The following is a 27,003-nucleotide window of genomic DNA, read 5'->3' on the forward strand; positions in this document are numbered from 1 at the left end:
GCTGAGACATGCGTGCTGCTAGGTGAACTTGATGTCAAGATGCGACCAAACCCACCTTCATGCAGGTGTGCTAGGTTCAATGCAAGGGAGGTTCGGGGCTCTCGGATTTTCAAAGTATGTACGTATGTATGTATGTACATAGGCGTCCTCTACTAAGGCAGCCCGCTCGAAGCCTTCCCAAAAGAGGCCGACCACAAGCTGTTTCCTGTATGCCCCGTGTGTCTCCGGCCGGAAGCGCCAAGCCCATGTCCAATCCAAACCCCCAAGTCTGCCACTACGGATGTGCCGCCTTCGCGTCGATGTACTTCTGCAGCGTCTGCTTCTGGAGGGCCCTCTGCTCGTTGATGATCCCCCACAGCTCGTCGTTCTGCCTCGCCAGATCCTGATCGCCTGCGCTCTCAGCCGAAGGTTGTTGGAACGCGGATATTGCGCCCTCGAGGACGTCTTGGGGGAACCCTGTGGCGTTCAGCGAGGAGTCGAACCGGGTTTCCGGCCCGAGCTCGGACTCTAGCTGGGCCGTGAAGGTGTAATGCCGCCCGCCCTGGCCAGGCTTGACGATGTTCATCGCCTTGGTGTTCTTCCTGCCCGGTAGGGGCGACGTGAAGATGATGTTGGTGACGGAAGCGTTGAGGTTTGCCAGTTCCACGGGGGTCCTGTTGTCGGCCACGTCCCATTTGAGGATCTGGCCGTTGGGGTGCCCCGTCAGTAGGAGCGTGCCATCGTAGCTCGCTGCCAAGCAGGACGCTGGCCCGGCGTCTGATGGCATGACCCCAAAGGCTGACGACACTTGAACTACAGTCGCAGAGTCCTCCGCACCTGGCCCGAGCAACGGCCTCTCGGCGAAGAATTCTACCATGTAGAGAGAAGAGTCCTCGGATGACACGAACAGTGCCCTTGAAGACGGGTCTAGGTTGACGCAGAGGGGAAAGCTCGGGAAGAGCAGGGTCCGAAGAGCATCGCCCGTCAGGTAGTTCCAGACGATACATGATTTGTCCTTGCTGGCAGAAACGCAGATGCTCGTGTCCGGGTTAGCACTCTGGCCGACGACCAAAGACGTTATCGCAGCTCTGTGGTTGGGGAGGCTGCGATCTGGCTCGTGCTCGGCCGTAGAGTCGAGCTCTAGGAGCTGAGAGAGCGACCAGACGTGGATGTCCGAGTCATCGGACCCTGTGATGACATGGTACGAGGTTGCAGCTACGCACGAAACGGCCTGCACGTGGCGCGGCGGAGTCGACACTAGCCTACCGGTGCAGATCTGGTTGGGTGTCAGGACATCAAGAGCGGCCGTTTTTGGGTTTCAGGGGTAGAGGGTCAAGCTTACCTCCCAGAGCATGAGACGGCCTTCTGCCGTCCCCATGATGAGAACATCGCCAGCTAATGTCAAACAACGAATCCTTTCAGGAAATGAGACGAAAGCCTCCTGGTTTCCTCGTAGTCTCGAGTAAACGTGGACATAAGCCTTCTCGTGCTGCGCAGCGAAGGCGTGGGTATCGTTGACTGCGAGGCAATTGACCGGAGTGGCGCTCTTCTTGAATGTGGAATTTACTGAATATGCCGGGCTGAGGGTGTGGGAATTGATGCCGGCATCTTTTGCGATGGCGGTATTGCTCGTCAGAGGCGGTCCGCAGATGGACGACACAAACTCTTCTGACAGCATCTCTTCTGCCGTAGCCAGGGACAACGACGGCGAGTAACGGTGACTAGACCGCGAGATCCGAGGCCGGCGAGGCACTTCTCGACTTCCCAGTCACACTTCGGGCGGGCTGGCAGGTGTGCAAGTACTTGTCAAGCAAGGGATGCGATAGGCCGAGTCCCGGGGGTATGCGACTCGCCAAGCTGGTGGATGTGTATCCCCTGGAGCGCCGACTTGGATTATCTTTGGGGGCTGTTGCAGACGAAAACGGAACAGGTTATAACTCCGGTCTTTTCAGCCAAATTTACAGTCTTAGAGAACTTCTTCTGTTCTGGATTGAGTTCAGTACTGCCTTTCTATTCGAGTTTTCGATTCCAAAGACTTTGACGAAAACTCGGTATAAATTTACGTACGGCTAGCCACACGCTAAGTTGTGCGCTATGACCACCTCATTCGTCGATCATCTTGGGATTCTTCGGGTTCAGCCGCAGGTTCCGGAGTTTGACCCTTGCAGTCGATCATGGATCGTGCTTTCCAGCCTCTTTTCGGCGCCTCTGTTCCCCACTTCACAGTCCACAGTCCATAGTCCGCCCCAAGAAAATACTATTGGAGTTTGCTCCCTTGAGCGTAATGACAGGTGCCTCTTGGCTGGCGTTTTAACCCGATTGGCAACCCTCTTGCGAGGGATTATTTTACGCTGGCCCCCTTCTGGCGTGAACTGCATGTTCATCCTACACTACAACTACATCCCACCTCGCTCGACTGTTTCCCCCATCCTCTTTGCCTGTGGTCAGGAGTCCAGGACAGACAGACTCTCCCACACTGTATTCACCCGACAATGTAACTCGGATACAGGGGGCAAACCACCTAGAAGCGACCTGGAAACATCTCCACTCTGCCGGACTGGGCGAGTTCGGAAGCACGAAATGTTGTCCCCCGTTCCCTCGAAGGCTTGTTTGAGTGGCCGAGCGACTTCGACTGCGACTCGACTTCGCACGCATGAGAGATCCTGCTCGCCGAGACATTTGCTTTTTTATCAGGCCATGCCAATCCGGGAAGCAGAGTGGCTTGCCTTAACCTACCCGACGTTTCTTCTTTTCTATCAAAAACTGGTTTGGGCGGGTTGCCCCGCATGCTAGCCCATTCACACGCAGCCGGCCGTGGACCTTTGTGTTACGTGTGTATCCACCCGCCCTCCAAACCAAGGGCCCCTAAGGCCCAACTGCCCAGATGTGTTCGCCGACTGTTCGGGTGTAATGGTAGCCCTCCCTGATTTCATACAGGTGGTCAACAGATGCATGGATGCCAGGCGAGACGAACTGGCAGGCTAACCTGGAGCTAAAACTGCAGGCTGGATTTAGCTCCAGGCTGGATGCAGTCTAGAGCGCCATTAAGCGGGGAGGAACCTGTCCCTGCTGGTGTTGGTGTTGTTTGTTTATCCTTGCTAATTGATGAGATGCTTCGCTGGTGCGCGCAACGGCGTGGATGGGTGCCACAAATCCGATTGTTCCCTGTCTCATATCATATTTTTCGTTTCTTTTCCATGCATTCCCCTCTAAAGTCCCAACATCACTACTGCAAGTAATGTCTCGTGTGCCCTCCTCTTCGAACAATGAGTGCGAACCATGTGTGGTATTACGACATTATGTGTGCAGAGAGCCGTGTGCTATCCCTGAGAAGCAACCCTCTGTCTCTGCTGCCAGTGTGCTCTGCCGAGCTGAGGTGACCCCAGGCCTCTTGAAGCGGATATATCAGCACAAGAGGCACCGCACTGCTCCTTCGTAAATTCCAATCCAGTCACCCTACCGTCACCCGGCGTTCTCGTCACACCGGCTCGTGTTCCATAGAATATTGTGCGAGGCAATTCTAGACAGGGATCCAGGCCACCAAGGAATCTACCCAAGAGCCAAACTCGCGAACAGCTGTGTTGAACATGAGGTTCGTCAGGCGCTCATCGACTTCTTCCTGCCCAGATCTGCCTCTTCTGCAATCTATATCTGCGGAAAGAAGAAGGCAAGGCACCATGGATTGCAACCTCCCCGAGAGGCTTGTTCAGGATCTCGAGATGTCAGAAGCTGTCTTCATCTCGAAAAGTATGACCGCGGGCACACCTTGTCCGGCTTTGGCTGCGGACCACCATGAATCACTGCCCGTTAGCTTTGGCAATTCCATACGCGCAGCGCAGTACCATCATATCTTGACCACCATACGATCACTTGGTGAGCTTGAGGAATGGAACTCCAAACTGGAAGCCGAGGAAGCCAGGGACTACAATGAATCGGCTCCGGGTGCGGATCAGAGCTCGGACTCGACCAGTGAATCATCAGCGGGAATGGAGCCTCCGTGTATTCGGTTCCATGAGCCATCAGTAACGACGGCGCCCACCTCAGTCACCTCCCGTCGTTGTTCTTCTCCGTCACAAGCACCTCATCTGCCAGATCACTCACCAATGGAGAAGAATCCCGAGATCACTTGGGTCGACCTCGAACCTGACGACGTTGGCGACGAACTGAGGGCGAGCTTTGAAGTACGATCCATGGTTGAAGCGGAACCGCGACCAAATTCGAGCTTGGGCTTCAATAACCGCGGCGACATTATGGACGACAGACAAGTGCAGGCAAATTCTGCCGGCAAGGAGGGCATCATCATGCCCTTTCACCTTCCCGTCAGCTACGGACCTACAAAACGGCCACACACTTCGCCGGGCTTGCCATCGCAGGACAAACCCCGGCTGATGGATGCTCAACCGTCAGTCCCCGTACCCAATAGGATGTCCTCCCTGCGACATCGACGCACTTTCCAGGAGCCTGACAGTGGCCATAGTGGCTCGTCGAAATCATCTTCGGGTACCACAGTAGCCGCACCAGGCACCTCGGATGGCATGAAAGGGTCTAGCTCGCCATCATCCGTGGGACGTGGGACAACCTTCACTTCTGGTAGGACCATGGTCGATACCACAGTGGTCCTTGACGAACCCAGATATCAGAACCCATACCATACGGAAACCGAAAGACTGACACCAAAGCATGTGGTGGTCACCATGGGGAACGCAGTCAGGACTGAGAAGGTGCCCGAAACGGCTTCTTGGGTAGATCGAAGCCCTCCACAGAACCGTTCAGGGGCTTCTCTTGGTCATGTCCACAACTGGCTCTTCGAGTCCAGCGGCGGAGTCGAACTTCCTCTACTGCCTAACAGACATGCCGAGCGCTGCATCCCGGGTGTCCCACTGCCCCCAGAAGTCATCGAGACCCTCAGAATATCAGTAGTCTGCTTCCCCGAGACGATGCTCCTCTCTTCGAGCCTGACCATCGAGACGATTCGCAACTACTCCAGGAAATTCAGGCATGATGACGATCCTTACGGTCCGGACGATCAGTCACTCCTCTCGTTCTCTACGTCGACAGGCGAGACTCACAGGCGCTGGAAGTTGTCAAACCTTCTATCCCCAAGAAGAGCGGCGTCGCCGAAGATACCCTGGCCCAAGCAAGCGCCCACACACTCCTACGAGTGTCGGGACGCCTCGGGCGGCGCACCCAACTGGTCATCCCTGAATAACATCTTCCCCTCGGGCTCCGACTATCTCTGCGATGCTCTATACGCCCACCTCGTGGCGTACAACTACATCGACACCCTGTGCAGACCGGGCCCTCCAACGAGCGGGGCCGAACAAGACCAGCCAGGCGGATCTCCCGGCGCCGCCAGCAAGTCGGCCGACAATGCGAAACAGGACCTCGCCAGCCCCATCCCCAAGAAAGCGGCCAGCCTGCTGGGGCTCTCGGGCGGCGGCGGTGGCGGCGTGGTGCGGCCGAGGACTCCGGCCGGCGCGGGCGGCGTCCTCGGCCGCAACAAGAAGACGACGTGGATCGGGGCTGACGGGTGTCCGATGGGGTTGCGCCCGCCGCCGGCCGACGACCCTTCGATGCGAGAACTCCGGACAGGTCTGGGCAAGTGCATCTCGAGACTGGTCGCCACGCTGAGGCTGACTGATGGTTCGGAGGCCCCGAAGGTCGAGGCCCCGGCCGAGGTGGATCCGCTACTTCTACGGGCGCTGTGCGAGGTCGTCAGGTGCTCTGAGGAGGCGAGGTGATCTCGAGGTTTCTCTGCCTGCTCTTTTCTGGCCCGCACGAGGGTGGGTGGGGGGGGGGGGGGGGGGAGTATCTATCTTGTACCAACATCTTGGCTTTTCGTTGCTTTTTTGAAACCCCGACAGAGCTTCTGGCTCACAACCGATTAGGGGTCGAATTTTGGAGTTTAGTAAGGGATTGGTAAAGGATTCGGAGGGGGAAAGGGCTGGCTGGCATCGAAGAAAAAAAGGACGGGATGCTGCTGTTTGTTACGTGCAATTGTCCGCTAGCTTATGCAACTAGAGGTACACAATGAGATCAACGATATTTTTTGCTGAGTTGTGTATATGCAGCAACCTAAGCGAACGAGCTGATTCATGTGCCTTTCTCAGCGATACCCGGGCTGCCTTGTACGTGTCCGACAAGTGTCCCCACTTCTGTGCCCAAACCTCCGATGGCGATCGGAGGTTAAACAACCCCTCCGGCCCCGTCCCGACGACAATCGACAAATGAAAAGTTTGGAAACAGCCGATTTGCCTACCACCGAGATTCCTCGGGCCATTATCAACTATTGGACAACCTCATCTTGGAGTTGGGAGATTTTACTTGTTTTGCATTCTTAGTGATGGTTTCTCATCAGTGACCTCTCACTAGCCAGGTATCCCGCAGGTCCGCATATCTCCAGTTGGAATCATCTCACTGTCAAACCTAGGCCGAGCCTCTCATTCAAACCCCAGCCATGGACGCTCAACAGGATTCCCAAGGGGTTCCCCATTCCCGGCCTACCAATGCTTGTGAGGCTTGTAGAGCAGCCAAGGTGAAGTGCCAGGCCAGCATCCAGCTAGGAATCTGCCGGAGGTAAAAGCTCCCCCATCCCCTGCTGGCTTTACCAGTCAGGCAGGCCCCAGGGAAAACACGACCCCACTCACGTCTCTGCTTTGCCAGATGCCTAGACTCAAAGCGCGAGTGCATCTTCAAACCCGGTCCACGACCTCGACGACCCAGACAATCCAAACTGTAAGCTCCTTCTAGCTCGTGAAGCCAGACACACAACAACACCCATCCCTGGCCCCGTGCACCACATAGCTGACATGCCCGCCTCCTCCCCCCTCCCCCATCCAAAAGAAACAAAACCACTCCCCGACCCCCGCCCCCAACCGGGCCATCGAAGACATTCACAATCGACGTCCCCATGCCCCCCGAAGACGACGCAGAAAGCAGCCTCTCAGCCCTCCGCGACACCCACGCCATGCGAATCAGCGCCCTCCTACCGCCGGGGTACTCCTCGTCTGATGACGACGACGAAGGCGACGAAGTGCACCCGCAGTTCCCCTTCTCCTCCTCAGGGGGAACACCGCACGACTCCGCAACAGCACCCCCACGCTCGACCGCCGGATCGGCCACCACATCGACGGCCTCGTCCCTGCCCCTAGGTGCGTCTGCGCTGCGGACGCCACCCGCCTCGGACCATCCCGCCCCCGGCCGACCCGCGGCGGTGCCTGCGGTCGCCGCCGGCATGGGCGTCCGGCCGCGGTTCAACCTCGACTCTGCGACGGCGCTGCTGGGGCGGTTCCGCGGCCGCATGCTCCCGCACTTTCCGGCCTTGGCGGCGCTGGACGACGGCGGCGGCGGGGAGACGGTGGCGGAGATAGCGGGGCGGAGGCCGTTCGTGCTGCTAGCGGTGCTGGCGGCGGCGAGCGGCGGCGGGGCGGTGCTGCAGGGGCATAGCCTTTACGACGAGGAGTTTAGGAAGGTGCTCGGGCTGAAGTTCGTGGCTGCTGGGGAGAGGAGTTTGGAGCTTTTGCAGGGGGTGGTGGTTTATTGTGCTTGGTGAGTGATTTTGCCCTTCCCTTCGTCCCTTTTTCTTGTCGCCATCTCTCTCTGGATGCTTGTTTAGGTGTGTAGGAGACCAGTTGTCTCTCTGATCAAGTCTTCTCGCTGCTATTGGGATAGATTCGAAGTATCATATGCCTTGCTAATATAGCAAAACAGGTACCCGTTCCATCTCAGGCCAAAGAACAGGCAGGCTCGTCAATATGTTCGAATGGCAGTTGATATAGTTCATGACCTCGAGCTTGACCAAGATTCAAGCATCGAGGGGGTCACTATAGAGAGTGTTAGTGAGAGGCGGTTGGAAGAAATCAGGGCATACTTGGCCACTTACTACCTCGTCGCTTAGTATGCACAGATTCCTGTCACCATTTCTAGTTCCTCATCTCACTAACCTTCATTCTAGCTTCTCCACATCATGGAGCAGGACGTCTTCGCTTCCGCATACCGGATACACGACACGGTGCTGTGATCTCCTTGAGAGAAGCACCAACAAAGGAGATCGCGTCTTAGCCTGGCTAGTAAGGCTCCAACACGTTGCCGAGGAGATCGGCGACTTACGAAAAAACCGGGACAACGCCCAGAGCGAGTATCAGCTCGATTTGATGCTGAGAGGCATGGACGCCCAGCTGACTGAATGGGAGGGCCGAATGGCCCCCGACATTAGCTCAAACAGTATGTCCCCTGTCCCTCCCCCCATTACAAAACAAACCTCAAGCTAAACCCACCTCCCCGCTCCCCCTCCCACGCCAGCCTCCATCCGCCTCTCCCTCCTCTTCGCCCGCGTCTTCCTCTCCGGCGCCCCGCTACTCAAGCTCCCCGCCCCCAAGCGCCCCCCCACGGACCCCGCCCTCGCCACCGCCTCCCGCGCCGACCCCGTCCGCCTCGCCGCCGCGATCCCCCGCCTCCACGCCCTCCTCGATTTCGCGCTCGCCCTCCCCGCCGCCGAGCTCAACGCCTTCACCGTCGTCGAGTGGGGCGCCTTCATCCTAGCCGTCATCCTCGGCTTCCGCATGAGCTTCCCCTTGCCCGTCGCGTGCCCGGCGTGGGACGACGGCCGGGCCAGGCGAGAGATCGGATTTGGGGGGTATCTGGAGGGGATGGCGAGTATGGGGGGTGGGGGACGGGGGGGCGAGAACGTCGCGGCGGCGAGTGCCAGCAGCAGCTGCAGCAGAAAGAATGTAGATGTCCTGAGTGCCAGTAAGGTGGTTCTCGAGGTCGTTAGACAGAAGTACGAGAAGCGGTTGGCGAGGATCGAGAGGCAGCAGCTGGCGAGGCGGAGGCAGTCGGAGATGCAGTCAAGCTCCGGAATGGGTTTAGGTGCGGATCTAGACTTGAGCATGCCTTTAGATCCTATGGAGCTGGACAAGGCTATGCAAGGGTGTCCGATGATGGACGGCAGTCTTGACTCGTATTTCCCACACTGGGATGAGAGCTTCACGACCGCGAACCCTAGCATGTTGGCGGGAACAGGCATGGATAACTCACCACGGGGGGGCGAGTCAAAGACCCAGCCTGCGGGTTTCCCGGATCTTTGGGCGACGATGACCATGGGGTGGGCACTGCCGGACTTGGACTTTAATGGGTTATATGTACCCAACTAATCGGATGATCGAAGGATTTGGGTATTTCGATACGGCTATGTTTTTCATATAATCTATCATAGTAACAGGTTTTTTCTTCCAAGCTAGAAGTACAAATTTCGGGCATCTACATCCCGGTTCTATGATGATTCCCCGTTCTATTATGAATCCTCCTTCCTATGCCCGGACTTTACGACGGTAAACTATTACGCTTAGGATATCCTTCAATGTACCGGCCCAACCCCTGAGTTTGGTGAACTGATTCAGCAGGCGAACGTATCGCTGCGAAAACAGGTCGACCTTCTCATAGTCATCAGCGTAGCACTCCCACACCGCCCGCGACCGCACTCCCCCCTCCTCCCCACCAAGCGGCCCCAACCCATCCCCGTCCTCCCCGTCGACCACGCTCAAGCCCGGGCCGATGACCAGCGCCCTCCCGACGACGGACTCGTCGGCCATCAGCCGGGTCCCCGCGTCGACGACGTCGCCGATGCTGGCGAACCCGGCGCCGGCGAGGAGGAGCATGCCGGGGCGCGGGATCAGCGGCGTCTCGACGAAGTAGGGGCAGAGCATGTTGACGCGGACGCCTTGGTTGACGCGCGCGGTGCCGCGCAGCGAGCGAAAGAGGCCCGTCACGGCGTGCTTGGACGCCGTGTACTCGGGCTGCCCCGGGAGCGCCATGATCCCCGCGACGGAGCCGGTCAGCAGGAGGTGGCGGTCCCTTGGCCGGGTCGCCGTTGCTACTGTGTCTGGGGCGCTGTAGTCGCCGTCGCCGTCGCCGTCGCCGACCCTGGAGTCGGTTCTCCCATGCTTTGGTTCCTCGTTCCGGGGGAGCCAGTAGAGCGCCAGGTGGACCGTGTACATGACGCCGGTCAGGTTGACGGCGAGGCACCGGAGCGGCGGGGGCGGGGGCCGGGGGTCTTGGTCGAGATCAAGGCCGCTGGGGTTCTCGAACCCCTTCCCAGTGATTACGTTGTCTGTCTCGAGGACGCCGGCGTTGGCGACGACGGCGTCGATGCCGCCGGTCGGGCTCGCGCGGGCGGCCTCCTGGAAGAGTGCGAGCTGGTCTTCCCATCTAGTCACGTCGCAGTGCTGGAAGTGGTGGTGGCCCGACGAGCCCGGGAGGGAGCGCAGCTCGGCCACCAGCTCCTCGCCCGCGGCGTCGTTGATGTCCCCGATGGCAATGTGCGCCCCGTGGCTCGCCCAGTGCCTCGCGAACGCGGCCCCGAACCCCGACGCGCCGCCCGTGATCAGGATAGACTTACCCTTTAGACTCGCGGTGTCATATGGCTGCGTCACGTCGACGGGGGCGGATTGCTGGACGACATCCACGATATAGGATTCGTCCCTGTTGGTTGTGGACATGACTGCCAATCTAGAGCCGATATCCTCGGGCTGGCTTATTATTACACAGAGGGGTAATTATACAGAGAGGTAGTCAAGAAGAAATCTCTGCGCCCGATACCACACAACCTTCCTTGTTCCTTCGACGTCAAAATCAGCCTCAGGCTCAGCCCTGCTGGGCCAAAGCGTCCGTCTAGAACATGAAAAATACCAGGACCCCCTGCCCCTGCGGTCTCAGCGGGCCGTGGCTTGCTGCGACCCACCTGCTCCGATCGCGGGGCACGTGGAGGGGCGTGGCGGGGCAGCGGCAGGAAGATAGGGAAAAAATAGTTCGACACCTCTGAATTTTGTTTGACTCATGCTGGGACTCCGTAGGTCTTTATCTACTCCTCTAGAAGTGGGATCGCAAAGAAATATACCCAATTGAATCATCTACGACCATGACCTCCCAACTTCCAACCAAGAACTGCGGTATGTCTTTTCCATACCGCCCTGCTGCCCGCCCTTACTGAGATCCCGCCCCTCTCCCCTCCTGAATTCCCTCTCGCCGTCCGTACTGACCTTTCTGGCCTCTCTTCCCCCCAGGCGTTCTGGGCTGCACCGGCTCAGTGGGCCAGCGGTTCATCCTCCTCCTCCAGCAGCACCCGACCCTGCGCCTCGTCGCCGTGGGCGCGTCATCCCGCTCGGCCGGCAAGAAGTACCGCGACGCCGTCCGGTGGAAGCAGGCGCAGCCCATCACGGCGGCGGTCGGCGACCTGGTGGTGCGCGAGTGCACGGCCTCGGCCTTTGCCGACTGCGACGTCGTCTTCAGCGGGCTGGACTCGGACGTGGCGGGCGAGATCGAGCGCGAGTTCCAGCTGGCCAACCTGGCCGTCTTCTCCAACGCGAAGAACTACCGGCGCGACCCCCTTGTGCCCCTCGTCGTGCCCACCGTCAACCTGTCGCACCTCGACCTGATCCCCCACCAGCAGAAGACGTACGGCCTGCAGAAGGGGTTCCTGGTGTGCAACAGCAACTGCGCCGTCATCGGGCTGGTGATCCCCTTCGCGGCGCTGCAGGCCAAGTTCGGGCTCATCGATACCGTCTCGGTCGTCACGATGCAGGCTGTCTCGGGCGCGGGATACCCCGGCGTGAGCAGCATGGACATCCTGGACAACGTGGTGCCCTTCATCTCTGGCGAGGAGGACAAGCTCGAGACGGAGGCCAAGAAGATCCTGGGCACCATCAACTCCGAGGCCACCGCCTTCGAGGACCAGAAGACGTTGAGGGTCTCGGCTGCGTGTAACCGTGTGGCGGTTTTGGACGGCCACACAGCGTGCGTCTCGTTGCGCTTCGCCCAGAGGCCGCCGCCCAGCGCGGAGCAGGTGAAGGACGCGATGCGGAGCTACGTCTCCGACGCGGAGAAGCTGGGCTGCCCGTCGGCCCCGAATCCTCCAATCCTGGTCTTTGATGAGCCCGACAGGCCGCAGCCTAGGTTGGACCGCGATCTGTCCAGAGGCTATACTGTGAGCGTCGGGCGGGTGAGGGAGGACGAGAGCGGAATTTTCGACATCAAGTTTGTGGCATTGAGTCATAACAGTGAGTTTACCCTACCCCAATGGCTGGCAAGGAAAAGAGGTTGATTTTCGTCGCTGCGTAGCTGTCATTGGAGCGGCTGGTTCCTCCATACTAAATGCCGAAGCGGCGATACTGAAGGGATACATCTGATCTCGAAGCTGAGGTTTGACTACCTACACAGGGAGGTAGTCACGCACCAAAAGAAGGGGTGATATGTTTCATGCACCAGGCCATTCTTGTTCATATTATGGGCAGAGCAGCAGGAACAGGAGCCATCAACATCAATGTGCGTAAATAAATAAATATAAATACATAACCAAAATCTAAGGTATCCATAACCAAGATCTAAGGTATCCCTCACCAAGATCTAAGGTATCCCTCACCAACTATCTTGTACATACTTCCTGAGATTTCGTCACCTGGGATAACACGCCGGCTGCCCCTCCCCTTCACCATTTCCCGGCCGGCAAGCGTCGTGCGATTCTCCCTCACTCGGGTCGCTGAAACAGGCAAACACTCCCCAGCTTAAAAAAAAAAAGGGAAAAAATAATCAGGATACCGGCCACAGGGAACCAAGTTGTATCATTATCTACATGATAAAGACCCATCTCTGTTTGCGCAATTGATGCATGGGAGCTGCACACTTCATTCCCCGCCGCCAATATATGCATGTACTATTATAAATATATATACTTCCGCCCGCTCTCGATTTTGTCCCCCACCCCCGCCGCCCCTTAAACACCCGCCCCTGCAAGCCCTATGCCTGTGTGGGGGGGTCTCGGGTATATGGTAGTAATGAATAGATGCGCGGCTTTACATCGTGCATGGAGGCGAGAAAAGAGGCGAGCCCGCACGTGTCGGACCGAGGGTCTGGCCTCGGTGGGCCAGGAGAGCTAACCGACCGAGTCTGCCGTCGTCACTTCGGGCCGAGTGGAATGACTTGGCACCATGTTCCCGAGACGTGCGTAAGGCGTGAAATCTGGGGAGGGGGGCGAGGTTTTAAGCCTTGGTGAGGGAGGGAAAGGTCGGGGGAGCGCAGGGGGGTAGAGTAGACGATAATGCCCTTATGGCGATGATTGCATTGTCTAACAGCTAAACATGTCACCACCGTATAGGTTGAGACTCTCCCTTGGTAAGGCTATGGGAGGTCCGATAGCCAACCATACGACAGCGTGAAAATGTGATGCCGCGGGTCGTCTCCAAACCAAAGAAACCCAATACTGCCAGACTCCATGTGCCGCCCCTTCGATACCCTCAAAATCTCTCGGAGACACGCCATCTGTGCAAAACCAAAGTCGAGATCGAAACGGGAAACCCTTGAGAATGTGCTCGCTGCCAAAGGGAATAAAAAACTGCCTAGGAAACAACCACCGCCATGAAATGTTGGTAAAATAAAGCCAGGTGCGTGACGCCAGACCCGGGGGTCGATGAGTGAGAGACCAGATAGGCATCTGGCCTCCTTGCAAGCTCGCCGAGGACATGGATCTCTCAAGCCCCCGATATATGCCCCGCCATCTTGACCAAACAATACCAAAGTTGCCATCCCAAATACTAGACGAAATCAACCAAAACCAGAGAAACCCACGATGTTTTGTGTTCTCGACAATGCTCGGTGTATAGCAAATCCCCCCTTTCCCAAGTCTTTTGCCTCCACTCCGATGTGCTCCTGTACATATGCCGATGGCCTCGTTTACCTCTTTTGACCTTTTCTGTAGCTTTTTTTCTTTTTCTTTTCTTTATTTTGTTGCATTTGTGTCGATTACCCCGGGTTTGCCGTCGGGTCCTTCTCTCATGGTTCGTGCCGCCATCAGTGTGATGAAGTGTTGTTGCCGTGCAGCTCAACATCGGTTTCCCCATGTCTTTTATATCTCCACCGGAGAAGTTGTCCGATCCCGCAGTGCATCAAACCATGCCCAAAAAACTCCAACCGGATCCCACAGATACGCACCATGCGTGCTCGCTTCTTCGCATGAGAAAAACAAAATGGTGTCACTCCAGAAGGCCAATGCCAGCCGAACCCCGCGCCATGCTTGATTGACATGATGAGACGTGCCGAATGCACCGAGGTCGAAAGCCGTGAGACAGTCGCCTGAAGGAAGACCAAACGCAGCCAGAACGATATGCCCCTGCCCCTCCCAGATCATCTCTGGGATATAATAATCTCTAAACTCCCTCGCCAAAAGAAAGGAAGCAACGAATTTGGGGAATCATTCCGTCTCGAAATAGGAAAAAAAGGAGAACAAGGAGAGAAAAAGGAGAGAAAAAGGAAGACCTAAAATATGACCCATGATTTCAGTACCGTGCGCATTTCCCGTGGTGTAGTAGGTAGGAATGTCGGCGTAGATGCAAGCCATTGCCATCAAAGTCAGATGTCGCCAACCAATGCCGATTGACACCGAAAGCCATGCTGTGATGTCCAAGTAGCCCGAGACCCAGTTGCAACCGAATAGGTCAATCAAGTCTTTTGCCTCCCAGGAAGCCTTCCCGGCATGGCCGTTGTGGAAGTTTGCAAGGGCAAACGTCCTCTTAATAACCCGTTAACGCCAAATAGCCAAGCGGCCGCATGCAAAGAACAGCAGCTTCTGCGAGCGTTTAATGTGCAAACACCCCTATCTTCCCATCATGTGCGGAGGGAAGCCCGACGAGGCGGCCATCATTGATGTCGGGCCACCGGCTGCCATTGCGCCATTGTACATGCCCCAGGAATTGCTAGGCGGGTTGGAGAAGCCACCAGTGGCATAGGAGCCGCTCCCCCCTGGAGAGGAGAGGTTAGAATTGCCCGAGTAGCTGCCGCGGCTCATCGCAAGGCCAGGCGGTGCGCTCAAGCCCGGCGGAGGTCCGTTTGCTGCGGCGAAGCCGTTGGCAGACCCGGGTACCATGCCATTCATGGCAGACATTGACCCTGGGGAATTTTGACTTGGTGTTTGACCGCTTCGGACGCCGAGGGGGTTCTTGGAGAAACTCAGTCGGATACCCCCCTTGATGCTGTTGTGGAGCGGTTGCCCGTAGAGGTCGTGCAAAGCCTTGGTGGCAAAGGAGACATCCTCAAACTCGACAAAGCACATGGGCCCGTTCTGCTTAGTCCGGAAGCAGAGTCGCTTGTAGCCACGCTGCTTCGAGAACATGGCTTTCAGTTCCTCTTCTGAAGTATCAATCGGCAGATTGCCGACATAGAGCGTATTACACGGCGGGTTTTGATCTGCCGGGTTAACGGGGGGGAAGTTGGGCCCGCGATACCGTTGATTGAAACTGCCGAGGGAGCCCGGGCCTGGCACGGCTGTCGGCGACATGGCATTCGAGTGCGCAGACAAGGATGGCATGTTCGGATGTCCATAGGGAGGCATGGAAGACGGGCCCGGTGCCACGGCCGTGTTCAGTGACAGCGAGGCCATGCGTGAGATGGGTATCTGCGGAGCGGTCGCTCGGCGTTGTGCCAGGGCCCCATTTTCGGCATATGCCACGGGGTCCTTGAGCAGCTCACGCGTCTCATCGTCGTCGGCGCCGTCGTTGTTGATCAGCGTCTTCCCCGACATTCGCGTCCGCTCCGTCAGATGGTTGCCGATTGGAGATTGGGGAGAGAAGAAGTTGTGGTAACGATTGTTAGTCTCGGGATTGGAGAGCTCGCTGCCGTCATACGCCCCGTTCATCGACGATGAGACCTTCTCCAATGCCTGGAAAGCCCCGTTAAACCGCGAAGGTTGCCTGGAGGAGGTAGTGGAGGATGCGGCAGACGACGCGCTCGTGGATGCCGACATATTCGTATCCATGGCATATCTCCTTCCCGAGATGATTTCAACAATCATTTCGGCATCGTTTGAGATGTTCGACTTCCCATTAAGCATGTTTTGTGCCTCCTGGGCGCCAGCCGGAGTCTTGAACTTAAGAATCGCAGCGCGAAAGCCAGGGTCGTCGGTCTTGCCCGGGGGCAGGACTTCGACATCGGTCAAGTCTTTAGAGAAGACCATCATCAGCCGCAGGGACTCTTCGGAAGTGTTCAGCGGGAGGCGTCTGATCAAGGCCGCAGAAACAGTGGCTGGCGTCGCGGAGTACGGGGTGCGAGCCCCGCCGGGCATTTGACCATCGTTATCGAAGTACGGGGTCATGGAAAGAGGGTAGGCAGACTGGGAGGTGCCAGTCGACCGGAAAGACTGCGCTTGAGGAAGGAAGGCTGGCGCGGCCATCACATTCTTTGTCGCAACCTGCGCTGGGTGAAATGGACTTGCGCGACTCGAGGTCAAGGCGAAGGGAGGGTTGGAAGACGGGATTGACGATGCGACTGTTGGGTTACGGGTCCCGTTCATGCTTTGCGATGCATGTAGAGCCGCCTTGCGATGGAGGCGACAATTGCGACGATCGCGCTGATCTAAAAAGTGCACAGGTCGCGCGTCGTAGGTCGGCAACAGGTGTCGTGTGGAGATAGATGCACAGTAAGCGCGCAACGTCAGGGGACTTTTTTTGGGGCTTTCTTTATCTTTCCTCGCTGGGCAGGTTGTTGGGCCAAGGACAAAACCGAGGAAAAAAAACACAACAAATGATCCAGACCCTTTTTCGCCCCTGGCGACAAGTGTCGGGCCGGACGCGATAAGACAGCGGGGGGAGGAATGGAGTTGAGTAAGGTACGCGAGTGCGGTAGAATGATGAAAAAGTTGGGGGTTGGAGAATGGTTTTGGTGGGATGGGGGATAGCTTTGTGCGAGAGACGGGCTGTTGCAAGAGCAGGAAGGTTTATAGGTGTAATAACGGAGGTACCGACAGGGTCATGGATGTACGAAATACGGCCCAGCCTGTCCCTGTCAAAGTATGTACGTATATTGTAACGGCGAAGGTTGGCGGACAAATGAACTAGTGGCGTATAACGTTAGATCGCAAAGTGTAGAGGTCCTGTGCGTACCATCAGAGTTTCTTACGAATCCGATGGGAGGTGGGATGCCCGGTTGTCTTGGAATGTCTCGGTGACAGGTGAGTGAGGTGAGGGACAGAACCGTGCTGCGCGACAGAGGGGATCCTTGGACTGTGCGGATACTCCGTAGTGTACCTAGGTAGTTGTAGGTTTCGATGGGCCCCTGTCTGATTCGACTGATGACGATAGTTAATTGATGAGCGAGGTGGGTGGGAAAGGGCGACTGGGCTGACCGATGCCAAGAAAATGACTGATTGTGGGTATTGTATGTAGGTACCTGTGTACAGCCTGAGAGTGCCGGGTGTGCTCCTTCTTTTAGGATCAACTGACCAGGGATGGATGAAATCTCAATGGCCCGAGTCTCGGTAGAACTGAACGATTTGATAAGGATAGAGGAAAGAGGGAGCAGACGCTTCATTGAATTTGTTGATGAGCTTTGGAAAACACTGGGATTGCCAGTGTCGATACCCTCGATACTATGCAGTAGTCGGGACTCGAAGCCAGTGGGAACTGGTACATGCTGTGGTATGCAGCTACTATGCAGCTTCATACGCTGCATGGAAGGGACCCGGCAGGTGAAGGTACGCGTACGTGATTTGCCAGTTTCCAGCGAGGCGCGTGCCTGCTGTCTGGTGTGTGTGGGACCTAAACGCAGACAAGCCTAGTGCCACACTAGTGCTTGTGTACAACTACACCGAGTGTATGTACAGATGTATGCTCCTTCCCATCCCACAATGTAACATCGACATTGGTGGGCAAGGCCCGCCGGCTATGTCTGAATGCGCTGTAGCGTCGGTCTAAGGAACAAGGTTCGCTCACAGGCCCCCCATCAAAAATGATGTTCATGTTCTCGTCTTTTCCGAAAGGTACAGAGGTACTAATTATGGTATATCGCCGCAGCGGTTTTAGACTCCTCCTCCACGCTGCCAGGTCCCGGTCATTAGCGGTTAAGGTTCCTTGTGCTATAGGTATGTACAAGTAGATTATCGTGGCTTCTACCATTATTCGCCTCCATCTCAACTTGGCGGGATGGGCCATTTCTCGGTGTCCATTCGAGAACAGGGCCACAGGAAAGGATCAGAGCTAGAGGTAGCTAGTGTGCACTTTGCGCTGTGCAAGATACATGGATCCATCGGGGGAGAGATCTTGCTTGGGTACTTGCTCCTAAAATTCGGGGCATTTGGGCTGGGATGGGGAGGTACAGAGTCCATAGATCCCGATGGTGACAGCGGCAGCGGAGAGCGGAGCGGAAATAGGCGGGATGGAACTCGCTCGAACGGGGGGTATCGATCTAGCATTATCTACAGCCCCCGCCGAAACTTGACGTCTTGATTGCTTGGACGTGGTACGTTGTGGTTGAGGCCGGCTCGGTGATGGTGGGCACGATGAAGCTCGATATGATGACCGGTGAACGGATTGAGGGGCTTCCATGCGCTGGGTAGGTTGGGTTCCCCACCCTTCCCAAACCAACGACGGGACCTACTGGAGGGATGTTCCTCATCGCCTCATCGCGTGCCAGCCCGCCCGTGCAAGTTACCTACCTAGGTACCTGCTATCTCCTTCCTCCATCGTTTTTTTCCCTGCCCGCTTCCATTTTACCTATACCATAGTATGGAATGCGTATACGTCTTCATACCTTCCATAGTGCCGATTAACCTACTTAGAGGTACCTTGCCTACCTACCGAGGTAAGGTCGGTAGGTCGGTACCTGTGTGCTATGGCATTTATCTCCCTTTTTTTCCCCCCCATCCGAGCCTCAAAGCGGCCCTTCAACGGTTCTTCGGCTTGGCACGAATCTTTCTGTTTTGTTCTACTTAGTACGGGTACAGAGCACATGACGAAAACCCCTAGCCTAGTGCCGTGTCTCCTGGGCCGCAGTCATGGAATGGAGCTGCATTCGGGACCAGGCGAGTTTGAAATTCCCTCTTCTGTATGGGCACATTGGGGTGCGTGGGGTAACCACCTCGAGCTCACTTCACGGTAATTACCCACACACCTGCCGTCTCGGAGAAAGCACACACAGAATGCCATGTATCCGTAGTGTAGTCGCGCCATAATTAAGTAGACGCTGCCCCTGCGTTGTCACCGACAAGATTGGACCGCGAGAAGGAACTAGTGCCCGAGACCGTACGTGTACGCGGTACCTTCATTATTTAGGTCGGCTGGGTGGCCACCTGTGCCGATCATCAAACATGTCAGCCCTAGCGTTGTGTCCATCAAGATTGGTGCTTGTTGTTGGTCATACTGTGTCTGCACACCGCGGGGGCAGAGAAGTTCGAGTTGAAGTCCAAGCTTTATTCTGTGCGCATATCCATCTGCCTGCTCAAATGTATAAGGTTTTACTATTTACTATTTTCGCAAGTTCTGTTGGTCATAATAAGCTTCATTCTGTGGCGAAGCTGGGAATCAGCACCGCCTTGCATTTCCCCTCACTCACTGAGCGGAGTTGCCTCCGGTTTGCATGCATATCTCTTATTAATTACATGCTTGGCCATAGGATTGTGGGTTTGGCGATGCTTGATTCAATTGTGATGGTCAGAGATTAGAGCTAGTTGATCTGCTTTGAGAACACCTGGTCGTTGGATCGCGGATCGCGGATCATGTAAGGCCGTTACGCGAAGTCTTTCGAGGTCCAATACGAGGTGCCTTGGACGTAGGTAGGTGGTACCTTTATTGGTTCAGTCTCAATGACGACTGTGGGACACTATTTCGGTACCTTATCTAGGTACCTTGGCTTGGCGCATGGGGAACAGGGTCTAGGCCTCCGAAGAAACCGCAAAAGAACCTATGAAGCAGCCAAAACAGTATACAACGTCTACCTACATATCCTCGAGCTTCTGGAGGCTTTCATATTGTTATCGAATAACAAAGCGATCGATCTCCGTTGGGATGCAACTTTGACTGGGGAAGACTCGGACCCTGGCGGCGCCTTACTTATCTAGGAACAACACGCCAGACCATTCATCGCGTGAAATCCAAGGGCCATTGGGTTGTTTCTCTAGACTACCTGGTACCTACATAGTATGTGGTACGGCATATATCTCGGAACTGTTATACCAGCGCTGGCGGTGCGACGGCACAATCTAATTGGTATTTAAATGCCCGCTGGCGGCACATATTGGACGAACGATTTGCAATCGACACAACTGCCCGTGGCCGGGCATGGCCGTAGAGACAATCCCTTCCATTTTAAAGTTTCACACCCTAAGGAATCAAAGCCGTGGATCTCAAGCACGTGCGTCGAATCTGCCAAGACTCAGCCTTTCAGGGCATGGGCGAACCTCATTCGACACGCGAATCAGGAGGGGTCAGTCAGTACTTGCGAAGCGTACGTGTACCTAGATTGTCCTTGATTCGTCATGTGTCGCGGGATACTTCGATGCAGGGATCTTCTTCAAACGGCCTGTGTCCCTGATTGCTTGCGGCAGCTGATTTGCATCCTCGGGCATTGCCTCCCTCCTTCGACAATCTCTAGCTCTCCTCAACCGCAATGGCGCAGGAAAAGGACACGCAAGGCCGAGGGGGAACACATGCTCTGAGTCTTAATGTACCTAGGTAGGTAGATAAGACACTTTCTGCGGAGATGACATGATTGGTCGTTCGATTCTCATGGCAGTTATTGCTGCGGGCGTGCAAGGATGCAGAGCCCTGAAACAAGCAAGGGTGCACTTCTTGGGTTCGAATAGAAGGACCAGATTGGCCCTCTTGGACAAGCGATATTGGCGGTGTGGATGCTGACCCCTCTGCCATCCAAGTTTCCTCCACACCTCAATCTCATCTCTAGTTACACACCACCCACTCCACTTGCCAGGTGGTGTGGAGGCCTATTCCGTAATAGCAGATGCCTGAGCCCTGCCCGATTGGGTATCCCCCCCTGTCCCATCTCAAGATCCTCTTCCGTGATAAGTTAGCCGGCTCGAAGCCGAGCATCCTTTCGCACATCCTCCAGGTCGAGGGTACAGCAGGCAAGACGGAGGTGTTCCCGGGCTCTATTCCGTTGATATCTTCGCCCTGTTCTTGACAGCAATTTCATCTTCAAGCGCGTCGTCATGAGGTGCACGGTGCACGCTCTCTCACCTTCACGGAGCTAGTTGGCCCAAACAAGGATCTTCCCGTCTCGTCTCTGTACTTACGATGCGCCTGTGCGCCTCCACCGCACTACGCAGTAACCAGGCCATGGTTGGTCGAACCGGATTTGGAACCGTTTCTTAGCTCCTGTGGCTACTCCATAGTCGCACCTCCACTCGCAAGCAAGTGAGCAAATATCAAAGATTCTCAGGACGCCGATGGAACCCTTCCGGCCTCGAGCCAGCGAAGTTGGTAATCGTCCCAATCTAGTGCAGACGGTAGGTTAGTTCTTATCCTTGTGGGGAGAGACAGATCACAGAGAGGCCCAAGCATGCACCGTATGGCGATGAGTTGACGCGGAGCTATGGACCGCGCCAAGACGTAGGGCTCAGAGTCGGCATCTAACGGGGTTCAGCCTCATCACCTGTCAAACATCCATGCTTCAGACCCCATGTTCCACCGCAACAACGACATGCTGCTCGGAACAGACATTCTTCCCTGGGTAATGATACGAACCGCAAGCTGAAAGGTAGATAGATGGATGGATGTAACTCGGTTATGCCACCCCCTCAAAAACAAGCCGGCGCAAAATAGGGTGCACCCTCCAATCATCCAACAGTCCAAATCCGTACATCCATATTCAGGGAGCGCACTCAAGATCGGAAAACGGGATCGCTTAACCTGCTAGATGACACAATGCCCAAATCTGGTTCCCAACGAGTATGGAAAGAGGTATAACGCTATCCATATCGCACACACCAAGAAGTCGCTGAAATAGCGCATCTGGACAACGCTTCCCCGCCAAGCCACAAGAGAGGGCCTGGGTGGAATCGGCTCTTCGCGGCCTGCATAGCCGTGCGAATCGTGGGGTGGGAACATCCTTGAAACAAAAAAGAGAGCAATGCCACACCTCCAATGCCCTACGAAATACAGACCACGGTCCAGAACTTTTCGAAGTCTGAGAGATGGGACACCAACTTATGAATCACATATCCTTGATCGATATGCCCAGCTCTGCCCCCGGGCCAAAACACCGGAAGAAGGATTCTCTGGGGAGTTCAAAACAAAATTCCATCTCAACCTGTCGATCACTTCCGTCTTCATGCCTCCCCCAGGGAGGGCTATTGACAACCTGCAGATCGTTGCCGCGAGCTCACTGGACCCGAGTCACACGAATAGTGTGCCGCCGATAAGCCTGCAAATCCCAGACCGCTCTGTGTGGGTGCCCAACCATTCATTATTATGCTTGGCGTGACCTGCGTCGGTTGATTGTCACATGGTTTTTTTTTTTTTGCGGCTCTTATTAATTCCTTGTCAACACTCGAAGGCGGGAACGCATGACAAGGGCTTGAGCATCCATGGGCATCCACCTCTTCGCAAGCGCGAGGTCGAGATTTATGGGAGTAACAACTATGACGACGGGAGCTAGCTGGAATTGAAATATGGTAATATGGTACTAATTGAGATGGGACCACTCACATCTATTTGGATTGCGACGTTTAGGGATCGGAGATGCAGATATGACAATGGGCCCGTCTGCTGCGGACACTGCGATATGAATTACAGTCAGCCTCCCTTCTTACTTGACACTCTTGTCATTTCTCAGGGTGTTAGTGAATGGCTCACCCGAGTATCGAGACCCCAGGACAGGAGGGTTTTACCTATGTGCTTTAAGGGCTGTCTCTCGCAGACGAGAGGCTGGGTATTTTCATGTCCCAGGAAACAACGCCCTCCAAATTGATCTTGTCGGAGGGTTAGGCGGAATGTGTTTTGCTCTATATCCTGAAGCCACCTACCTCACTTTGGACCCTTCTGCGATCCCCCACCCCCCCGGTGCACCGGCTGCTGGCACAAGGTCGAGTCGACGTCTTGAACTAGAGCAACTCCGTTAAGTAGGTAGGTACATACACAGAAGGACCGCATTCTCAAGGAGCCTCCAAACGGTCCGGGAACCGCAAGAGGGGGTAGGTACTGCCTACCTACCTAAGGTAAGTGCCAAGTTTCGAGTCTTTTGTGGAATGGACGATGGGATGGAAGGTGCTACCTGAGCAGGTACCTAGTGCTTCTGTCAACCGTCTATCACAGCTGTGCCTTCCTCTCGTAGCAATACTATGGATGGTAGCAGGCTCGTTGCAAGTCCCAATCCCTTCAGGTTCTCGCATGGTAGCTATCTACTCCGGATGTGGCTTCCATCTCTTTCCCCCTGTCTTAGAACTACCTCGTAGGGACTGAGCTGTTCGTTTATCAGGTTGGTATATAGGTAGGTAGGTCTATGCCAGTCGCACACTGGCCCAACTAACACTCCCGTCCGTTTAGCAGCTTCATCGACAGATTCACGGCATTGCTACTTTTTCGCTTGTATCCGTCTTGGTAATTCAACTGCTTTAGCTTCCATATTCTTCCCCCTTTCTTACTTCGCTGTCATGCGAACCTACGTGCTCATCGGAGCGCTCGCTCCCCTGGCAAGCTTGTTGAGTGGCTTTCCCATACGCCTCACACTGGCCAACCTGCCAGCTAGACTACCCGGTCATGTCACTACCCCTGTGGATGGCTCTCGCAGTGGCAATGTCAGGGCACGCTGGCCACCGTACATCCCTCATAACTCCACGATCCCTACCATACTAGCCGACGACCCGAAGAGTGAGTCAATGAGTGACCAAAGCAGTCAGCCATCCCAAGTGGTTAACCATTGCCTCTTTAGTAAATGGCGAACGTGTATTCCAGGGGAACGGGAGTCGGGAAACCATCCAACACGAGCACCACAAGGTTGCTGGCGACACCCGTTGCGGCATTCTAGTGAAGGATTCTGCCGAACTCACAATTCTTCACTCGATTATCGACAGGCCAACCTACGACGGAAATAATCATCTTCCAGGAACATCATCGAATGCTGCTTTCTGTGTGGTGAGCCCTTCTCACGTCTTGCCTGTGCATGTGTTCCAAAGTATTGACCGATATATTACGTTCTAGACGAATCACTCCAGTCTTTACATCAACTATGGCTCGGTCACATCTTCCGGCAACCTGTCGACCGGGGTCTGGGTGTTCGGTGACAATGCTGAGGCACGTCTTACCAGCCTGGCGGTTGTGAACTCGGGGTCATCTCCAACTTACGGCCTCATGGCCTCGCACAACGGTCACATCTACGCGAACAACATACAGTACAGCGCAGATAATGCAGGGGCATGCGGATTCGTTTCGGATGGCGGGATCCTAAATATTGGCCAGTCTAAAGCGCACACGAAGTCGGTCGGCAGCTCAGTGTTTTGCTCCGTCGACAGCAAGCACGAGGCGGAGATATACGCTGAAGGGGTTGTCGCAACGTCGGACTCGAGCGCCGCGGTCTAGTTTACCGGACGCACTCGCATGGCCGCCTTTACCAATTGCGACATCACGGGTGCCGGCCCTGCTACCGTCATCTCATCACCTGTCAAATCCGGCGACTCGCCTCAGACACTTCTCAGATTCGTGAACACTCATCTCTCCGCCACCGGCAACCGGTCACCGATATTCCTTCTTGCCAAGAGCGATGCTGACATCCACCTCTATAACACCAAGTTGACACCGTCCGCTTCCAATCTCATCGCTGCCACCGCGTGTTATGGAGCCCTGGATATATCCTTGACAGCTGGAGATTGCGACCCCTTTTCGGCTACATTTACTATATCGGAATCCAAGCTCAACGGCGATGTTGAACCTCGGTGGCCTTCCACGTTTGTCTGGGCACTCGACACTTATACTGCCTGGACAGGGAGTGTCAGGATGCCCGGCAACTCAACCGTGTGCCCTCAGATAAACATTTTCCTGGACGACACATCCACGTGGAACGTCACCAAGGAAAGCTAGGTGCAGACCCTGAGGACCCCACGTCTTGACTTGTCGAATATCTATGCTGGCCCGGGTGTCATTGTTCACTACAACGCCAGTGCCCCTTACAATGCGTACCTGGGGGGCAAGAGATTTGTTGCACAAGGCGGTGGCTCTGTAGAGCCATTCTAATCTCTGGCTGTCCGTGTGCGCGTTGGGTTGTTGGGGAAATGATCACTCGACTCGATGTTATTTTTACGAAGTTTCGGATGGACAAGATCACAAGAGAGGGAGGGTAGTGATGGTATTGTTATGAAGGTTGTCCAAGACTCACTTGTGATCAAAGGTTAGATTACTGGATGCCTCGTGGTTTAGCCACTCCTGGCACCTGCTCGCTTCCGGCATGTCAATAGCCAGTTGTAGGAGCATGGATAATACCACGCACCTTTGCTTTCCATCTTACCTTGCAAACGCTGCCCTGTCTTGGTGATTGATGAAAGCCAGCTCTGAGTCGCAGCCTCTACTAGTCCTGCCTGCGTCGAAGTAGACTCAACTCCGGGAGACTAGAAGCAAAGAAACTAAGCAAGTTCCCACTATTGTCCCACATTGTGTGACAGCAACGTGCGCTTCCCAACCCGTCTGCTCCCATCACATAACCGCGAGGAACAGTAGCAAGGGCCATCGTCAGCTTCCTACCTTCCACTTGCTGGGGCTCAGAGAGCCTGGCCCCAATAACGTCACTCAGGTCCAGGTCAGGTCCAGGAGGCCGCCGAGAAACCGTGCGACTCCCGGCCCCCAACCGCCCTCGAGAGGTGTTGGATCTCTGCCAGGGGGTGTCAGCCGATTGTTGGCCCGGGAGGTGAGACCTCAGACGAACGCCGTCTGTTCGACTGTGCTCTCTCGGGCTCCCGCTCGAGGTGCATATCCTGAGGGGAGTCTGGTTGTTGGCCCTTGGGAGGATGGTGTTGGCTGGCTGGCTGGTTGTGATCTGCCGGAAGGTTTGGCCCCAACGAACTGTTCTTGGGCCCTGTTCCGAGGAAGAAAGGTTCGCGCTCGGTCGGTGGCGTGGGGTTGCGCGGGAGGGACCTCGGAACAAGGGTTGGTGATCGCTGATCGCTGGGCGCGGGCGAGGTGGTTAGGGTGAAGATGGGGGGCCGGGTGTTCGTCTGATGAGGGAGAGGTGGGATGTCAGGTGGGGATTAGGGACGGCCTGATGTTTGTGATTATGTACGTAAGAGGCAGGAGAGCACACGAGCCTCGGGGTTTCATATGGGGTTGGCAGATATGGGATATGTGGTGGGTTGTGGCAAGTGTGTATGTAGTTGGTGGGAAATCTTCTCCAAGGTAGGTATGGGCAATGATACTGCTCGAAGTGTGGCGGTGCAAGTACGTCAGGAAGACAAAGAGCAGAACCTGAGACCACTGCCCCCGGGCCACTTGGGCATCCGAATGCAGGGGCCGTAAGAAGATAAAGCCTGAGCAGTGAGCACGGTTGGGGAGTTCATAGTTGGAAGAAGTTCCAGTCCCTTCTCGAAGCGTGGACGTGGGAATCAGAATGCAGCGGTCCTTGGAATCTGTCTGTGGGACGTGTGTGTGAAGGATTGGGAACAACCGGTCCGTCATGTTGAGGCCCGGAAGTTCGGAAACATAGAGCAAGGGTTGTTTTGTAGCCAGGGGAAGTAGGTAGGCAAGTAGGATACCTACCTCTACGTTACCTAGCTAATAATTGTTTGCTGTTTACTGTTTGCTGCGACGACTGGAGAGGAGGTAGGCGCATTCTTTCTGCTAGGCTGATCAACCCGGAAAGCCGCTCTAGAAGGAGGAAGATGAGACAATGTAGGGGGTTCTGGTTTCTAGCACCTACCGGGTGTTTTATTGCCTTTCCTGGGCACTGGCAGCCATCCCGGGGACTTTCTCGATGGGTTGAATGATCGCCATCCAGGGTTTGTGAGGGGGTTTTTTTTAGTGGACGAAATGGTGCCAAACTCCCTGCCTACCAGGGTTGCTATTTTGGGTGCGAGGCAGGATTGAAACGAGACACGTTCATGCGAACCGCCTTGTCAAGAGAGATATTCCAAGAATGATAAATAAATTGCCCAAATTGCAGTCACAGAGCGACTGGTAAGAAAATCAAGACCTGCTCTGATAATCGGGGATTGGTGATCGCACAGGGCGCTCGGTTGATTGTCTTGAATTCTCATGAAATACGCCCATATCT

The 27,003-nt window shown here is 55.6% G+C and overlaps 8 protein-coding genes across 8 annotated transcripts; 5 read left to right on the top strand and 3 right to left on the bottom strand.

The window, feature by feature from the left end:
- Positions 1–82: 82 nt before the first annotated feature.
- On the bottom strand, positions 83–2,078 carry QBC33DRAFT_549457 (Pre-rRNA-processing protein crb3/ipi3). The gene is made up of 2 exons (XM_060428970.1): positions 1,322–2,078; positions 83–1,255 (listed from the first exon to the last, which is right to left on the bottom strand). The coding sequence occupies exons 1-2, from the start codon at positions 1,655–1,657 to the stop codon at positions 275–277; spliced, it is 1,317 nt and encodes a 438-aa protein (XP_060279807.1). The 5' UTR covers positions 1,658–2,078; the 3' UTR covers positions 83–274.
- A 1,578-nt stretch (positions 2,079–3,656) lies between these two features.
- QBC33DRAFT_562714 (uncharacterized protein) lies at positions 3,657–5,720 on the top strand (the record flags this gene model as incomplete). Its single annotated transcript, XM_060430223.1, has 1 exon — positions 3,657–5,720. One exon carries the CDS (start codon positions 3,657–3,659, stop codon positions 5,718–5,720), a length of 2,064 nt encoding a protein of 687 aa, XP_060279808.1.
- A 576-nt stretch (positions 5,721–6,296) lies between these two features.
- QBC33DRAFT_242303 (uncharacterized protein) lies at positions 6,297–9,209 on the top strand. Its single transcript, XM_060422923.1, has 7 exons — positions 6,297–6,355; positions 6,410–6,555; positions 6,643–6,714; positions 6,823–7,527; positions 7,690–7,875; positions 7,934–8,202; positions 8,281–9,209. The coding sequence occupies exons 2-7, from the start codon at positions 6,437–6,439 to the stop codon at positions 9,129–9,131; spliced, it is 2,202 nt and encodes a 733-aa protein (XP_060279809.1). The 5' UTR covers positions 6,297–6,355; positions 6,410–6,436; the 3' UTR covers positions 9,132–9,209.
- A 78-nt stretch (positions 9,210–9,287) lies between these two features.
- QBC33DRAFT_598150 (putative dichloro-cyclohexadiene-diol dehydrogenase) lies at positions 9,288–10,754 on the bottom strand (the record flags this gene model as incomplete). The annotated part of the gene is made up of 1 exon (XM_060431957.1): positions 9,288–10,754. Exon 1 carries the CDS (start codon positions 10,473–10,475, stop codon positions 9,288–9,290), a length of 1,188 nt encoding a protein of 395 aa, XP_060279810.1. The 5' UTR covers positions 10,476–10,754.
- A 24-nt stretch (positions 10,755–10,778) lies between these two features.
- QBC33DRAFT_549472 (aspartate-semialdehyde dehydrogenase) lies at positions 10,779–12,361 on the top strand. Its single transcript, XM_060428971.1, has 3 exons — positions 10,779–10,925; positions 11,040–12,032; positions 12,094–12,361. Exons 1-3 carry the CDS (start codon positions 10,895–10,897, stop codon positions 12,159–12,161), a joined length of 1,092 nt encoding a protein of 363 aa, XP_060279811.1. The 5' UTR covers positions 10,779–10,894; the 3' UTR covers positions 12,162–12,361.
- A 2,259-nt stretch (positions 12,362–14,620) lies between these two features.
- Positions 14,621–16,192, bottom strand: QBC33DRAFT_459249 (RNA recognition domain-protein; the record flags this gene model as incomplete). Its single annotated transcript, XM_060424917.1, has 1 exon — positions 14,621–16,192. One exon carries the CDS (start codon positions 16,190–16,192, stop codon positions 14,621–14,623), a length of 1,572 nt encoding a protein of 523 aa, XP_060279812.1.
- A 7,209-nt stretch (positions 16,193–23,401) lies between these two features.
- QBC33DRAFT_562719 (uncharacterized protein) lies at positions 23,402–24,326 on the top strand (the record flags this gene model as incomplete). The annotated part of the gene is made up of 3 exons (XM_060430224.1): positions 23,402–23,618; positions 23,680–23,882; positions 23,949–24,326. The coding sequence occupies 3 exons, from the start codon at positions 23,402–23,404 to the stop codon at positions 24,324–24,326; spliced, it is 798 nt and encodes a 265-aa protein (XP_060279813.1).
- QBC33DRAFT_242418 (uncharacterized protein) lies at positions 24,207–25,066 on the top strand. The gene has a single exon (XM_060422924.1). It carries the CDS (start codon positions 24,345–24,347, stop codon positions 24,822–24,824), a length of 480 nt encoding a protein of 159 aa, XP_060279814.1. The 5' UTR covers positions 24,207–24,344; the 3' UTR covers positions 24,825–25,066.
- Positions 25,067–27,003: the final 1,937 nt, after the last annotated feature.

The sequence above is a fragment of the Phialemonium atrogriseum genome, assembly GCF_030411735.1.
Source record: "Phialemonium atrogriseum strain 8032-3 unplaced genomic scaffold QBC33scaffold_30, whole genome shotgun sequence".
Lineage (NCBI taxonomy): Eukaryota > Fungi > Ascomycota > Sordariomycetes > Cephalothecales > Cephalothecaceae > Phialemonium > Phialemonium atrogriseum.

What these genes read in the sequence shown, in the direction of transcription:
- QBC33DRAFT_549457 (XM_060428970.1), bottom strand. Translation starts at nt 1,657, where the DNA reads ATGCTGTCAGAAGAGTTTGTGTCGTCCATCTGCGGACCGCCTCTGACG. An exon ending in GCCGTCTCATGCTCTGGGAG is followed by an intron (nt 1,256 to 1,321) that starts GTAAGCTTGACC and finishes ACACCCAACCAG; the next exon opens with ATCTGCACCGGTAGGCTAGT.
- QBC33DRAFT_242303 (XM_060422923.1), top strand. Translation starts at nt 6,437, where the DNA reads ATGGACGCTCAACAGGATTCCCAAGGGGTTCCCCATTCCCGGCCTACC. An exon ending in CAGCTAGGAATCTGCCGGAG is followed by an intron (nt 6,556 to 6,642) that starts GTAAAAGCTCCC and finishes CTGCTTTGCCAG; the next exon opens with ATGCCTAGACTCAAAGCGCG. An exon ending in ACTTACTACCTCGTCGCTTA is followed by an intron (nt 7,876 to 7,933) that starts GTATGCACAGAT and finishes CCTTCATTCTAG; the next exon opens with CTTCTCCACATCATGGAGCA.
- QBC33DRAFT_549472 (XM_060428971.1), top strand. Translation starts at nt 10,895, where the DNA reads ATGACCTCCCAACTTCCAACCAAGAACTGCG. An exon ending in ACTTCCAACCAAGAACTGCG is followed by an intron (nt 10,926 to 11,039) that starts GTATGTCTTTTC and finishes TCTTCCCCCCAG; the next exon opens with GCGTTCTGGGCTGCACCGGC. An exon ending in TGTGGCATTGAGTCATAACA is followed by an intron (nt 12,033 to 12,093) that starts GTGAGTTTACCC and finishes GTCGCTGCGTAG; the next exon opens with CTGTCATTGGAGCGGCTGGT.
- QBC33DRAFT_242418 (XM_060422924.1), top strand. Translation starts at nt 24,345, where the DNA reads ATGGCCGCCTTTACCAATTGCGACATCACGGGTGCCGGCCCTGCTACC.